This window comes from Camelus ferus, chromosome 6, assembly GCF_009834535.1.
Source record: "Camelus ferus isolate YT-003-E chromosome 6, BCGSAC_Cfer_1.0, whole genome shotgun sequence".
NCBI lineage: Eukaryota > Metazoa > Chordata > Mammalia > Artiodactyla > Camelidae > Camelus > Camelus ferus.
The window spans coordinates 69,413,889-69,429,420 of NC_045701.1; the positions used below are offsets into that span (position 1 = coordinate 69,413,889).

At 50.4% G+C, this 15,532-nt stretch overlaps 1 protein-coding gene across 3 annotated transcripts in view; it reads right to left on the reverse strand.

The window, feature by feature from the left end:
* The window catches only part of MIDEAS (mitotic deacetylase associated SANT domain protein), a 65,629-nt gene that overhangs the window by 8,075 nt on the left and 42,022 nt on the right, over positions 1-15,532 (reverse strand). For all 3 annotated transcript variants that reach the window (XM_032482337.1, XM_032482336.1, XM_032482338.1), the window contains exons 2-9: positions 12,200-13,884; positions 10,740-11,039; positions 5,506-5,851; positions 3,479-3,545; positions 2,853-2,995; positions 2,616-2,719; positions 2,070-2,145; positions 1,286-1,374 (exon numbers count right to left, since the gene is read on the reverse strand). In XM_032482337.1, coding sequence (XP_032338228.1) covers positions 1,286-1,374; positions 2,070-2,145; positions 2,616-2,719; positions 2,853-2,995; positions 3,479-3,545; positions 5,506-5,851; positions 10,740-11,039; positions 12,200-13,648 — 2,574 coding nt within the window. In that variant the 5' untranslated portion in view covers positions 13,649-13,884. The remainder of the gene's footprint in view (positions 1-1,285; positions 1,375-2,069; positions 2,146-2,615; positions 2,720-2,852; positions 2,996-3,478; positions 3,546-5,505; positions 5,852-10,739; positions 11,040-12,199; positions 13,885-15,532) is intronic.

A 15,532-nucleotide genomic window follows, 5' to 3' on the forward strand; every position in this document is an offset into this window, starting at 1 on the left:
TGGCTGTGTAGCATTAGGCAAGTCTCTTGGTGTGGAAGTGGTGAGTGGGGTGAGACTAGATGATCTCCAAGGGCCTTCCAAACTCTGAAACCCTATCCCTCCCGTTTCACAAATCCATTTGGCCACTGGGTTTGGTTTCTGGATGGCTTTCCCCCACGCAGCTGTTTTCTCAGACTCTCCCCACTCCCCCCAGGCTCCCAGACTGCTCAGCCAATTGCTGGGCTGGGCTGGGAGCTGGCAGGTCCTGTCCACAGAGCCCAAGAGGTCAGAGAGGGCCCTCTGTGCGTGCAGGAAACAGACATGATTCATCTCACAGGAATGGCCAAGTCAGAAATGTATTAATTAGATCCTGTTTACACTTTTACTATCAATTCCCTCCGATCATCTGTTTGCCTGACTAATGGTCTGCTTTCTTCATTAAAGCATTAGGGGTGCCTCAGTGAACTTCACAGGCGTGTACTTCCCGGCAGTACTGCCCATTCAGGGAGCACAGCAAACGACTGTCCTCACAACAGGGCCCTTGTAGGAGATTTGTCAGCACTCTGTCCCGGCCCAGGGCGTCCTGGCACAACCTACAATCCCAAGAGGAGAAAGCACATTCTGGGAAGCCCTTTTCCCTCAGTGGTCCACACAACTCACTCTCCTCACAGCCCAGACTCTGAGACAGGACCGGTGGATTAGCAAAGCACTGTACTCTCCCAGAAGAACATGGGGAAAGGACAAGAGAAATCTAGGAAAACTAGGCTCGGGCCTCCTACACCCAGTCAGCTGAGTTACCAGAAGGAAGCCCTGGGTCTGACAGGAAGTGGGCAGAGGCCCCCAGGTCAGTTAGAGGCACTTGCTAGCTCTCATCTCAGCTCCCCTCATCTCAGGGTGACCTCTCCTCCCACATACTAATAGCGGCCTTCGAAGGACTCCAGCCCCCTGGGATGGCTCACCTCTGCCTGCAGCCCTCCTTTCCTTCCTGTTCTTCCTCAAGAAAGTCACTGTTTTAAGTTTGATGCTCCTGGGTCTGGTGCCCACTCAAGCCCCGCTGTGGACTGAGACCCCAGAGTATAGCCACGCTACTCTGAGGTGAGGGAAGGGGGCTTAAGAACCAAGGGGTGAAAGGCTCGATCACTTCCCTTTTTGTTTTATTTAGAAAAATGTCTCTGAAGCTACTTAAAAAGCATTGCCCTAAATGCTTTTTAAGAGGGCTTGGTAAGCAACTGCAGGGTGCCCCACGGGCAGAGGGAGCCCCAAACCATGCAGGCCCTCACTTGTCCCTGAAACAGCCCCAGCTCACCAGCTTCTGCACCAAGAAGAAATCCTTCTTGTAGATGGCAATGCCCTTGTTGAACAGCTTCCTCTCGGCCGTCTTCCACTGGTCGGAGCCTGCAGGGCAAAGAAGCAGCTAGGGGAGTGAGGCGAGTGGGAGTGTGAGCATGGTGAGGGGCAGTTCTGACTAGGGAAAAAGGGTGAAGTCATCCAACCACCAGTCTCTGCAGGCATTCAGTGCTGGCTCCACATCCTGCTTCTGCACTTATTAGCCATGTCGCTTAGCCTCTGAGCCTCACTTTCTCCTCTTGTGAAGTGGGAATTAATAATAGAAGCCACCTCCCCAGCTGTGGTGGAGACTAAGTGAGACAACGCATGTGGAACCCCTGGTGTTCTGCCTGGCACTGACGGGTGAAACCCTCAATGGGGGTCGATAACAGCAGCTGCTACAATTATGCCACTTGGCCAACATCCCTCTTAAAGCACAGCGCCCAGAACAGGACATGGCACTCTGGGGGTTGTCCAAGTTCCAGGCAACTGATGCCAATTGGGATGGCACTACCTGGTGCCTGGGCTTTTTTGCCTGGATGGGCTCACCCCTTCCCCCTTCCACTCTAAGGCACAGGAAACCCCTTGAAAGCTACCCCAGCATTGGTGTCAGTTCTCTCATTCTGGCTCTGGGCTCATCCGTCCCCCACCTCCCTACCCACACCCCACCCCAGGCTATGACTCAGCACTGAAGTGGCCCCACTGATGCTGGAGCCCCCTTCTGGCTCCAAGCTCCAGGCCCCAGGCCCACCCTGCCAGCCCACCTGTGTAGTGATAAGTTGCCAGCGGGTGGTTGTGGGGCCGCAGGGGCTTCTTCAGTAGCAGCTTATTCAGCGTTTCCTAAAAAGGAAGTGAAGAAAAGGTCAGGGCCCTGGCAAGGATCTCAGTGGGCAAAATTCAGGTCTCTGAGTAGGGTGGGCACTTACTCTTGGCCCCTTTAGATGAGGAGAAGCAATAGGTCTGGCAAGATGGCAAGGTCACGGGGGGTGGGCCTGCTCAGGGCCTCTTAAGAGGGAACACACAGCCCCCAAGGCAGGCAGCCACAGAGGGAGAAGGCCTTCAACGACACCCCTGTCTGAGGGTGGGGACCTACTGACCCACAATCAGGGACTGGTGTGGACCCTGCACAGCAAAGCCTGGAGTTTGGAACCAGAGCTTCCTTGGGCCAACTCCCTACCACCCCCAACTTGGTCAAACCCTCCCGCCTGCCTCAAATCAGCAGGCCTGACAGGCTTGGCTCCTAAGCAGCAGACACAGATCCATGCCAGCCTCCCTGAGGGGCCCTTCCTCCACAAGGGGCATTGTCTTACCAGGATATCTCCCCTGGACTCATGCAGACAGTGTAAGGCCAGCTCCTGGTTGGTGCCGGCTCCAGGGAAAATGCTGGAGCAGGCAGCTGTCAGCAGGTCCTCCACTGGGGAGGAAGGAAGGCAACACACTTTTAGGGCTGGGCTGGGCGAGCAGGGCTAGGTTGGGGCAGGGCCTCGCCCACCCACTGCCCAGCAGCCGGCCGTGCTTGCTTTGCCTGCTGGCCCGGCCCCTCTCACCTTGCCTCTGCTTCTCCCGGCTGCTCTCTAGGTTCTCCCACGGCTGCCACACCAAGTCTGCCTTGTGGGGGTCTGCAGCCGCCAGGGTACGGTCCCTCATTGAGGGGATTTCCGCTTGGAACCGGGAGCCCACATTGATCCGTCTGCAGGGGTGGAAAGGGCAGGGAGTAAGGCCTCACCACGTGGGGATGGGGAACCCGACTTACTCCCTGAGGATGGAGAAGATGCAGGGGGTAGTTGGCAGAGGCTAAGCACAGCAAGGCCCCAGCTGGATGTAAGGGAATCTGGCTTCTGTGGGCACAGCCTGGCAAGTGGCACCTGGTGCTGCCAGAAAGGCAAGACCCAGAGGCTGGAAAGGGGAGAAGAAGCTCGAGGTTTACAGACAGGGAAAGACTCTCTTGGATTAGCCTTTTAATTCTTTTCAGGAGCAAATTCAAACTGAGCTGGTCCTTTCCTTCCCTGTGACTTCCACACAGAAGCTGGCAGGAGGAAGTTCAGTGAAGCCCAGGCCTGACTGCAAAAGCCCAGAGAGGTGTGCTCAGCCCTCAGCCCACAGGGCCCACCTGCACGCATTGACCCCACCTGGCCACCCTCACCCACTGGGCCAGAGGCAGGGCTGCACTTACGGCTCAATGCTCACAGGGGTCGCCTCCCCCATCACAGAGAGGACAGGCGGGGTGACTTCAGCGCTATCTATGGGACAAAAGGCAGGTTAGTAAATGGCACCCTCTCCTCCTCCCTTCAGCAAAGCCACCCTCCCCAACCCGAGGTGGCTGCTCCGTATGCTCAGGAGCCACAGAGGTGACTCACAGAGGTTCATGCAAGGAAATCAGGCACCCTGAGTCCTGGCTCTGCAGACTGCAACTGTGACAACCAGCTGTGACTTTACCAAATATGTGAGTGCCTCCACTTTCACACTTGCTGTAAGGGGCTATTACTACCTATCTCCCTAGGTTGATGTGAAGATTGAATGAAATCATACACAAAGCCCTCAAAAAATATTAGCTACTATTATTACTACTACTACTAGATCTACTTCTGGAGCCGGGTCCCTGCCCCAGGAGCGCCCACACCACAGCACGAACTCCAACATTCAACTACAATTGCTCTGGTAAAGAGGCTGAAACTTCCGCCCCACGAGCAAGGTGGTGAAGGAGATCACTGTTTCGTAATTATCTTCTCAATTCCTTGCTGGGTTCTCTGCCTCAGTTTCTCCTGAGCTAATGTTAATGCCCTACATGATCAAGACACTCCCTTGCTCCAAAAACAAAATCTCTGCTGACTTCCCTCTGCAACCTGAGAGAAAAGCTCAACTCCTCAGCTCAGCATTCAAGGCCTGTTTCTCTTCCATCTATGCCTCCTACCACCACCTTGCCTGGATCCTCGATCCCAGCAGATCACTCCCTCTTGGCGCTCCCTGCACGGTCCCACCTCCGGGCCTTTGCATTACTTCATAGGGTGCCCTCCCCACCTGCTTCCTAGTTCAAGTACAGCTCTAGCCCCACTCTCTCTTAAATAAATGCCTTCCTCACCACCACTCTGCAGGCTTCAGAGCTTAGGGTCTGCTTCACTCACTGACTGCTGATCCCACAGTGCCTGGAACTTCTGTTTTTCTGTCTTCCAAGCTTCCATTTCGACTCCCTAATTAATGACCCTGCATTCTCTTTAGAATAGACCATGGTGTCCCAGACATTTCTGAGGCCCTCACAGAACCCAGTTCAGACTTTACAGCTAAGAGCAAAATAAATATTCATGGATGGACAGACCTCTTCTTTGCTGCCAATATGGTCTCTACAGTGACTTCTTCCTGCACAACCCAGGCAGGGAGAGGTTTCGAAGCTTCCTGTAGAAGTTGAAGGGCTGAAGGCCAGCAGGCCCAGGGGGAGCCATTTCTCACCCACAGACACCAGGGGGCACCAGAGAACTATGCCACGGTGAGGTCAGGGTCAGAGGTTAATTCAGGGACAGCACTGCCTCACCCCAGTGCTACCTCTGGTCTCTGCACATAATCCTATCACCCTGAGAAAGGATTATCCCATTTCTCAGAGGAAATGAACCCTTGTGTGGAGTAGGCAACATTTTTCAGCAATTCACCATCCAGGCCAGCCAAAATGTCTGCTCTGGGCCAAAAGGACTGTTGAAGAGACCCAGGAGACAGGGTCTGCCACATAATATTAAGAACAAATGTGACACGCCAGGCACAGTGTTAAGTGCTTTACGTGTGTTAATGCATCTGAACCTCACCACAGCCCTGGGAGGAAGCTATTAGGTTGAATCATAGGAAACTGCTGTTTGTGGATTTAAAAATAGCTGAATACATATTGACAATTTCATCATTAACCAAATACTAACATCCTCATTTAAATATTGAAAAAACTGAGACCCAGGGAGTTTAAATGACTTCCACAGGGGATGTAGGAGTAAATGGTGGAACTGGGATTTGAGTCCACGCAGCTGGGCTGACACCTCCTCTCCCCCACACCTAAATGTACTTGAGCCAGGACAACCTTCTCTCTTTCAGAGGAGAGCGTGTGGAGCCCCTTTTCCCACAGCATTCCAGCCCAATCCCCAGCTGCCCCAGAAGCTGAGTCTTCCCTGCTCAATGCCTTCCCTCCCACATTCCTGCCAGGTCTGGGTTGGGGGGTCAACTCACTAGACCGGAGCAGGGTGCGATGGGCACTCTTTGGTGTGATGGGAGGAGGGGCTGGGATGCTGCTGGTCGACATGATGGCATTGAAATAGAGTCCGGAGCCTTCCCGCACGGGGCTGAGGATGGGAGGTGGTGTGTAGGGGGGCAGTTCAAAGCTCCGCTCAGAGGGGTGGTCGGCGAGGCGGACAGGGGAGCGCAGGTGGCTCTGGTATGGGGTGATGTTGGAGTAGACGGGAGGGGCGATGAAAGTGCCCGCCTTGGTGGGGATGATCAGGGGCTCAGGCCTCGGCCGCTGCTTTGGTTTCCGCACTGAAGTTTCCCCCTCCAACTTTATATTCATGTCCTCAGCCTGGGGAAGGAAACAGAACCAAGACGGCTCAGCCTCCTACGTCCTGGGAACACTGAAGTCTTGACCACTGCTTGCCAGTCTCACCTTTGGAACTTAGTCTGCCCACCACACCCACCGAGGCAAGCCTAAGATAGGGAACAGGTCCAAAAGCCCTTCTTAGTGTCTCCTCTAGGGCAGGGGTCAGCAGTTTGCCGAGGGCCAGAGAGTAAATATTTTAGGCTTTGTGGGCGACACATATATTCTTTGGTACATATTCTTCTTTTCCTGGCCCTCTACCCCCTTTTTAAATAATCCTTTGAAAAGGGTAAAAACCACTCTTAGGGCTGGATTTGGCCCACAGGCCATAGTTGCCAACCCCTGCTGAAAAGTCCTCTAGGGCAGGGGACTATAGTGGTTGAGGGCCCAGGCTCTGGAACTAGATTACTTGGACTGGGATCCACTTCTTTAACTTACCACTTAAAATTACTTAACTCTCTGGGCATCACTATTTTTAACAGGGGAATAAAAAGTGCCTACATGATGGGGTAGCTATGAGGACTAAATGAATGAATACGTGGGAATCACTGAGAACAAGACCTGGTACATAGCAATTAATCAATACTGGCTGCTACCACTACTTACACTCCAAGCTCTGTATTAGATGGTGGCCCATACTGTGTGCCAAGATCTGAGGGACCACACAGTGAACAGGACAGCCCTTGTCCTTGAAGAACTTTAATTCTCATAGTATTAGTCCTACTATCACAGGCTAGCCTACTTGTGCTGTCAAAGGTTAGCCCTCCTGGCTTACACTTCTCCCTGCTTGGTACGCCTCATGGGCTCCATACAGAGTAGAAGGCATGGCTGTAGAGGAATTGGGGCCTATCATTGGCTCAAAAGAGAATGAAGCCCTATAGGGGGTGAGCGACTTCAATCACCTCCCTGGGTACACAGGTAAGATTGGCCACATTGACTGAGTGGGACTGGGAACAACAGGTTTTCCTCTCCTCTCAGGTTCCAGCTCCCACACAATCTTCCAGCAGAGGGCCCTGACTCCCCATGATGCCTTGCCCATGCCGGTTAGCTATTTGTACCCTCTGCTGTTTTAAGACTAGGAATAAATGACATTGTTCATGCTTCCCCACTTAGGGGAACAATATGACTACACAGAAAAAAAAAAAAATGCAGTGACGCCAAAAGCCCCCAAACTTGACAGATGAGAAATCCAACACGAACTCATCTAGCTGTAATGATTTGTGATTTCATAATAGGGAAAATGGATTTAAAACTATTCTGAATATTTGACAATATTGATTTTTTAGGTGTGATAATGGTATTGTAGGAAGGAAGAAGGAAGGAAGAGGGGAGGGAAGGAAAGAAACAGAGAAAGAGAGAGATTGAAGGAGGGAAGGAAAAGAGGGGAGGGAATGAGGGAGGAAAGAAGGAAGGAAGAAAGAAGGAAAGAGAATCCTTATGTATGATGTACTTAAGATACAAAACCAAAGTATTTATGGATAGAATCATGTGATATTTGGGATTTGCTTCAAAAAAAAAAAAAAATCCAGTGGCAGGGAGAAGTAGAGGTACAAATGAAAGAAGACAGGCTATATTTTGAGAACTGTAAACAGGGTGGGCAGCTAAATATTAGAGTTCATTATACCATTCTCTCTACTTTTGCACATGATTGAAAATGTCTACAAAGATAGATAGATAGATAGACAGACAGACAGACAGACCTCCCTCCCCAGAAAGTACTCGGGCAGGATTCAAGAGATTCAAATTCCAGGACTAGCTCTGCCACTACTTGGCTGTGTGACCTTAGGCAAGCCCCTTGCCTTTTCTGGATCTATTTCCTCATCTATGAAATGGACATGTTGAGCTGTGTAGTTGCTCAAGCTCCTTCCTGCCACCCTCAGGACAAGCTGCCCAGACCTCTAGCCTCCAGCCTCTAATACAAGCATTTCCCTAACCAGAGAACAAGACCCCAGAGAGCAGAGACTGTGCTGCACATGCTAACCTTGGAGCTCTCCTTTCTGTTACAGACAGCAGGCATGCAGGCTGACTCCCCAGCTAAGAATAATGAAAAAATCCAGATTCAGTACAAAAACCACAGTTTTGCAGGTATCAGAGAGCAAATTAGTTCGCAAAGAATTAAAGAGCCAAGATCCAGGAAAAAGAGGAACACCAAAAAAGGTAAGTTGTATTTTCCCTAGAGATAGATGCTATTATGGAAGAGGCAACTCAGAGGCTGAGAAAATGAGTAGAGTTTTTAATAAATTCAAGGAGCCAGCAGAATAAAAACTGGAGTTTAAAGCTTGCCAAGGAAGGAGACCCTGGTAAACCCCCAGGCTTTGGATTGGGACTCCAAAGGGCTATATCCTCGAAATAAAGGTGCATCAGAAACATTTGAGACTTGTTCTCAAATGGAATAATGCCCAGCTTCAAGCCATCTGATTTAAAGTAATCCAGGACTGCTTGTGCTCTTTGCTACCATAAATCCTCTCCAGTAGAGAAGAACGTCACCCAGAATCTTTAATTACCTCAACAATGTTTTATGTATAATGTCTGACATTCAATAAAAAATAACCAGATATACAAGAGAGCAAGATGTGACTGAAAAACAAGAAATGGCAGATAATAGAAACAGATCCATAGGGATCCCATTAATGGAGTTATCAGACATAAACTTTAAGAAACCTATGCTTAAGTTATGCAATAAAATAAAAGGCAAAGTTGTGACTCTCATCAAAGAACTAGAAACTCTAAAAATGAACCATATGAAAATTCAGTAACTGAAAAATAAAATAACTAAAAATGAGAGCTCAGTGAATGGGCTTAACAACATATTAGACACAGCTAAAGAGAGAACTGGTGAACTGAAAGATAAGTCAGACTGAAAAAAATGGAAAACATAGAAAAATACATGACAGACAAAATAAGGAATGTGGTGAAAAGCTCTAACAAAATGTGTAACCAGGCAGGGAAGGTGTAGCTCAGTGATAGAGTGCATGCTTAGTATGCACAAGGTCCTGGGTTCAATCCCCAGTACCTCCATTTGAAAAAAAACAAAAATAATAAAAATGTGTAACTGGAGTCCCAGAAGGAGAGGAGACAGAAGTGGGGCAGAAGAAATATTCAAGAAGCACTCTAAACAGGATAAATACAAAGAGAACGATATTTAGGTATTACAGCAAAACTACTGAAAACCATGACCAAAAAAAAAAAAAAACCAACCCCCAAACCCTTACATTCAAAGGAACAAGAAGATGGCTTGTAGCGACTTCCCAACACTGTAACTACAATAGAAGCCTAAAGACAATGGAATGATATCTTTAAAGTGCCAAGGAGAAAAAACAAAAAAACAAAAAACCTACTGACACAGAATTCTCTACCCATCAAAGCTATCATTCAAAAATGAAGATGAAATAAAAACAATTTCAGACCATCAAAGACTAATAAAATTTATCCCTAACAGAGTCACACTAAAGGAAATGCTAAGGGATGTTCTTCAAGCAGCATATAAATGATCTGAGATGGAAGCTTGGAGATATGAGGAGAAACAAAAAGCAACAAAACACTCAGTATTTGGATAAATCTAAAATGAACAACTGAACATTACAATAATGTTATAATGCCCTGTCAATGTTAAAATATATAGAGAATGAAAACTCATGTCAATAGTTCTGTAAGTTAGGGATTGGTGGAAAATGGGGTTCAAGGGTTATAAGAACTTTGCATTGTCCAAGAAGAGTTAAAGTACTCTTGGATTAGATTAAGAGTAGATTTCAATAAGCCAAGAATGCATTTTAATTTCTAGGAACACTTCTCAACCAGAGAATTAAGCTCTAATGTCATAAGGCATTCACTATGTAATGAGTTAACTTCTCTTCTATGCATTTAGAATGGTGCTATGAACTATCCTCCAGATAACTGAGGCAACAGTCACTCAAATCCCTTTCTGCAGGGCTTAGTTCTCTCACAAAAACAAGAAAGGCTGCTAGGGTAATCACTAACAGAGTAATACTAAGTATATAATTAATAAATTAACAAAGAAAGGAAATGGAATAACAAACGCAATCAACCCAAAGGAAAACAAAAAGGGAAAAAAGAAGAAAGAAAAGGCAGGATGGGATAAATAGAAAGCAAACAGAAGATAGCAGATTTAAGCCAAAATATATCAGTAATTATATTAAATGTGAACTGTATCAATGCTCAAGTGAGAAAACAAAGGTTGTTAGAACAGATAACAAGAAACCCCAATTATATGCCACTTGAAAGATACACCTTAGACAGAAGGATACAGAAAGGCTGAAAGTAAAAAGATGGAAAAGATAAACATCCCGTCCTCCTCCCACCCACACTAACCAAAAGAATGCTAAATATCTGACAAAGCAGACTTTAGAAGGCAAAAAAATTACTAGATAAAAAGAAACATTTCATGATAAAGTGTCTAATCTAGTTCTAAATGAGTATGCAACTAATAAAATTGCATCAAAAATATAAAACAAATAGTGACAGAACTAAGAAGAAATAGAAAAAACCTCAATCTAAGAGAGAGATTTCAACATACATGTTTGTACTGATAGAATAAGCAAACATTTCTACATCCCAGTGCCTAGCACAGTGCCTGACCCATATTAGAGGCCCAATCAAAATTTGCTGACCTAAAATAAGAGATTCACACATCCTAGATTTTCCTAAACAGTACCAACTTTCAAGTATAAAACTGTCTCTCTGTTCCCCATAAGTACATTTGCTCAAAAGGTTCATTTGGAAATATAAATAATATCCCCATGGGTATTAAATAAATCCCTCCCACACGGCCACTGTTCTCCTTTTTCCCCGTACAGTATTAGGTCCCCAGGGGCACCCAGGTACTGGAGGTGTTTGCATGGAGCGTCTCTCATACCTGAGCTGGGGCATCAGTACCGGGGATACGGGTGGACCGCCTGCGGGTGACGATGACCGATGGCTTGTGTTCAGTGGGGTTCTGTTCAGGACCCTTTCCATCCTCATCAATACCTCCAGCTTGGGCCGCCTCGGTTGGGTCCACAGCCCGCACAGGCACAGACACTGGGATGATGAGGGGCACCATCCCACTGTCCTCCCGTGCTCGCTTGGCAGCTAAGGAGGGCTCAGAAAACTCCACCCCACACTTGGTAGTTGAAGCCAATACACTTTTCCGCTTCTCTTCAGAGCCATTGGCATCCTAGAGAAGGAGGGAGGGGGAAATGAAGAGAGTTAGAAGGTAAGTCCTGATTTGCTGGTCTGGGACCCTTAGTCCCATTTGATTCAGGGATTCAAACACTCATGATGGTTCCCAATGGTCTTTGGTAACCTGGCCTTTCCCTGGCTACCTTTTCCCCCACCATATTCCTTAATACTCTCCAAAACCTCCCTTCTGCCAGGTTCTCCCATCCTGGCCTGGAGCAGGAGTCCCCAGATGGCCATCTCAGGCCACAAGTGGCTTTACAGATGTTTTTTATTTTGCCTACACGGTGAGAGGCATGTGAAATAGTATCTCAATAGTCAAAACGTATCTCTGCAAAAGAAAGTAAGCAAGGAACCTGTGGCAAAGTAAGGGTGGTCTCTGTATCTATTTCCTCACTGGCAACTGGCTGGCATGAAGTCAAATTCTGCAGCTTCCTACGTATCAGCCTGGCCCAGTGGGCTTTGAAGGTTCAGACCTCTAGTGAAGGAAGGGGCAAACACTGCCTTTGGAGTCAGATACTAGGCTTCTATCTTACCCCTGTGACCTTGGGAAATCCCAACTGGGTCTCAGCTTCTTTAGCAATAAAATAGGACAAATGACAGCATCCTTCTCATAGGGTTTGATGATAAATTACTTGTGACCAAGTATAAGAAACTCCACGTACAACACAGGTGCTCAAATTCTGTTCATTCTTCTTCCCCATTTAGATTGTCTTTTTCTCTTAAATCAATTTTATTGCAGTATAATTTATATACAACAAAATGCACCAATTTTTAATTATCGTTCAATGCATTTTGACAAGTACAACCACCTGTGTAACCACTACCACATTCTTATCTGTGAAATCCACTGATCTGTAAACGGTTCCGCTTCTCCCTTCTCCCAATCCTGCAAATCCCAAATGAAGAAGCCAACCCACAGGAGGGTACTGCATTTTCCTGCCCACAACCCTGCATGTGTTTAAACCCCATCTTCCCTTCAGGTATGAATACACCTACACAGAGATTCAGAACTCCCTGAAATGGATAGGTTCTTGCATTTCCTTTAGTGAAGTAAGAAGACCACCCTCGTGGACCTGGAGTCACTTGCTCTCCCCCAGCCCCAGACACGGCTCCCCCACCCTGTGCCAGGTCTGCCCCAGCCCACACCACTCTCACCTTTGTGTTCTGCAGTGAGGCCAGCTCCACGGCCTTCTGAGCCAGGGTCAGCAGGTTGGCCTCCTGGGACGCCCGGCGCCTCCGTCTCGTGCTCTGGATCACCCCACCCCGTAGCACCTGCCCACAGTCCCCCGTGCCCACTGCCCGCACGCCCTCCTCGTTGCCCATGGCAGGAGCCTCCCGCTCGCGACCGTTGGGTGCCAGTCTCTCCCCGTCAGACAGCAACTGTGACTCCCTCAACTCCAGCGGGAATCCCAGAGCTTCAGGATGAGGCTGCCCCAGGGGGCCAGGTGGTGGCTGCTGCGAGGGCCAGTGATGCAGGAACAAGTTGCTGGCAGGATCCTGCCCAGGCTGGGTGCCAGCCCCATCCAGGGCGGTGGAAGGCAGGACGCCCTCCTTAGAGAGGCGGCGGGAGCGGCGGGGGAAGGGGATCTGGGCCTGAGGTAGCACAGGCTGCGGGGCCGACTCCTGCAGGAGGGCCTTTCGCAGTTCTGGGTTCAGGTCAGGGTTGGGCGGGAAGGGGTAGGGTGCCATGCTGTGGTGAGCCAAGTGGGGCTGCCCCAGTGGCCCGGCCGGCTGCAGGCCAAAGTCCTGGGGCTGCTGAGAGGGTGGCTGCTGCATGGGGTAGAAGTTCTCAAAGAGCTGCATCTGGGGCAGGGTTGCCTGCTGCTGCTGCTGCTGCTGCTGCTGCTTCTGCGGCGGGAAGGCAGCAACAGGGTTGGGGGGCGGCGGGCCCTGCCGGAAGACCTGCCGGTTCACCTGGTGGCCGAACGCCAGCTGGAAGGGCTGCAGGGGCAGCGTCTGGTTGGGGGCCTTCTTGGCCATGTGGAAAGAGTTCAGGGGTGCCTGGGGCCGCCCTACCTCCAGCTGCACCTTCTGTGGCATCACTGGCCGCACTGCGTTTCCATAGCGGTCCAGCTGCGGCCCCCCTCCTTTCTCCCTCTTCAGTGCCTCAGGGTGGTTATAGTAGGTAGAGACCCCCATGCCAGGATGAGGGCTCCCCTTGGGTCCACTGTAGAGGGGCAAGCTGTGGCGGTTCCACGTTGAGTGGGGTGGAGGCTGGCCAGGCTGCTGCTGCCAGCCGCTGTCACTGACCCCCCCAGCCCCTCCACGCTCCGGGCCCCGCCCTGGAGCCATCACAGAGTTGGGCCACTTGACTGAGCCCACCTGCTGGGACAACATGGTTCGCTCAGACCCATACACCACAGAGTTCAGCAGGGCCAGGCTGTTGGGAGGGGGGAGTTCCACTGGCTGGGAGGCAGGGGCAGCCCCTGCCGGACCCTCGTGCCCAAAGTAAGGCTCCTCCTTCACTCTGGTGGACTGTGGAGGGGCCTGGGGCTGCTGTGGGGCTTGCAGGGGTTGGGGCTGCTCCTTGGGAGCTGGTTCCTGGTCCCCAAAGAGGCAACGCTTCCGCTTGTTCTGAGCCTTGGGCTGGGCCTGGAGGTTCATGGTGTGGCCAACGGGGCCCCGACAGTGAGACCTACTTCACCAGTTGCCCATCCCCTGGGGGACAGTCGTGCTGGAAGTCTGGCCCTAGTCCAGCAGCCAGTGGGGGCAGCAGAAATGCTGGATGGTGTGGTCAGACACAGGGAGAAAGAACAGCTGGCTCTTCCTTGCTCTTCAAAGAGAGGCTCTTGGGCTCCTCTACTCTTCCCAGTTCATGATGCTCCACGGGGCCCTGCAGCCTGCAGACAAGAATAGCAGCAGTGTCAGCTACAGCCTCCCAGGACGCCCCACATGTCAGCTCAAGTGCGAGGGGGGTCTCAAAGGCCCTGTGTTTCCACTGCCTCCCAGGAACAAGCCCAAGGTCACAGGGCAGCATTGGTGAGGCAGCAGCCAGGACCTTGGGGGAGCCACCAGAAGTAACCAGAACCAGCACCTCCCAGGGCGCCATGGGTCTCTCCTCTTGTCCCACCACCTTGCCCTCCTAGTTAGACTCCAGATCTATTGCATTTAGTTGTGTAACCTGCACACAGCACAAGGAAGCTGCCAAGGGGGCCAGTGGGGCTGAGATCCAGCCTAAGCCCCTAGGTGACAAAGGCCATATTGGATTCCCTTCTCCTCCTCAGCCCACTGGGCAGCCCGGCAGATCCTCTCACATCCGTTGAAGCTGTAGCCTCCCACCAGACCAAGTAGTTTTATTCAGCCAATGCCTCCTCTGATACTCCAGGTACATCTCAAACAGGCAGTAGAGAAAATAGGAATCATTCCCAACTGTGCAGCCCAAGGGTTGGGAGCCCCACCAGGCCCTTGCAGAGTCCTGGGCCCAAGGCTAGACTCGGGTCTTTTGCACTGAGGCATGTAGGTGAGGCCCCTACATGAAAGATATGTGCAGTCCTAGCCCCACCCCTGGGAGGAGCTGCTGGGTGGAACCGTAGCTGCCAGAGTCTTCCCCAAACTAGCACAGAACCTGTTTTGCAACCCCCAGCTGCCTGGAGACGGGATCCAGCCTGGTAGCTAGTCAGCAGTCCCCACCCACCCTTCCCCACTGCCAAAGAGCTCCTGGCATCTGTAGCGAAGGAACTGTATAGTTATGATATTGAGGGGGTTCAGATTGCTAGAACTTAGGTCCAGAAGGTTATTCCGTGACATGCCGTGACTAAAGTGCTCATAATGTTCCCATATTTGTTTTCTGACAACAAAAACAGTTTGCTCTATTTATCCTGCTACAGAACAGACAGGATTGAGACCAGTATTTTATAATTTACATGTGTTTTTATTACTTACATGCAAGTTATAACTTACACGTATAACTTGCATGTGTTTTCAAAGACCTTTTTCTTTCTTCAGAGGTTTTTTGTTTGTTTGGGTATTTTTGTTTTGTTTTTCCCCCTTCTCGGAAGCTGGCAAATGTGGGAGCTACATGGCCCATCTCTTCCCCATGCTAAAATTCTGGTCCTGAGCCAGTCTATCTAGAAGGGGAGGGGAGGGGAGGAGGACTCAGGAAGCCCCTGCAAATAAATCTGCAGGACCAGGCTGACCTCAGACGTCAGAACCTAGACGCTCCGGTCTTCATTAGCAACCTGGGGAGTTTCCAGAAAACCAGGCGAGAGCAGAGGAGGGCTGGGGCTGGGCATACTGGGCAGGCTCTAGTTTGAAGCCCTGGCTATACCCGGCGATGCCCCTGGCCCCAGAGAGGCCGCCGCGCTATCGCTCCTCCGCAGGCTTCCGCAGCTCCCCAGCCCTTCCCCTCCCGGAGCGGCCGTGACTCACTCCGGCCCCCTGCCGCCTTTCACTTTCACCCAGCACCCAGAAGGGGAGGAACTTCCTCCTCCATTTCCTTCCTCAGCTCCCGGCCCTGCTGTGAGTGAGAGCGACTCTCCGGGCTCGCAC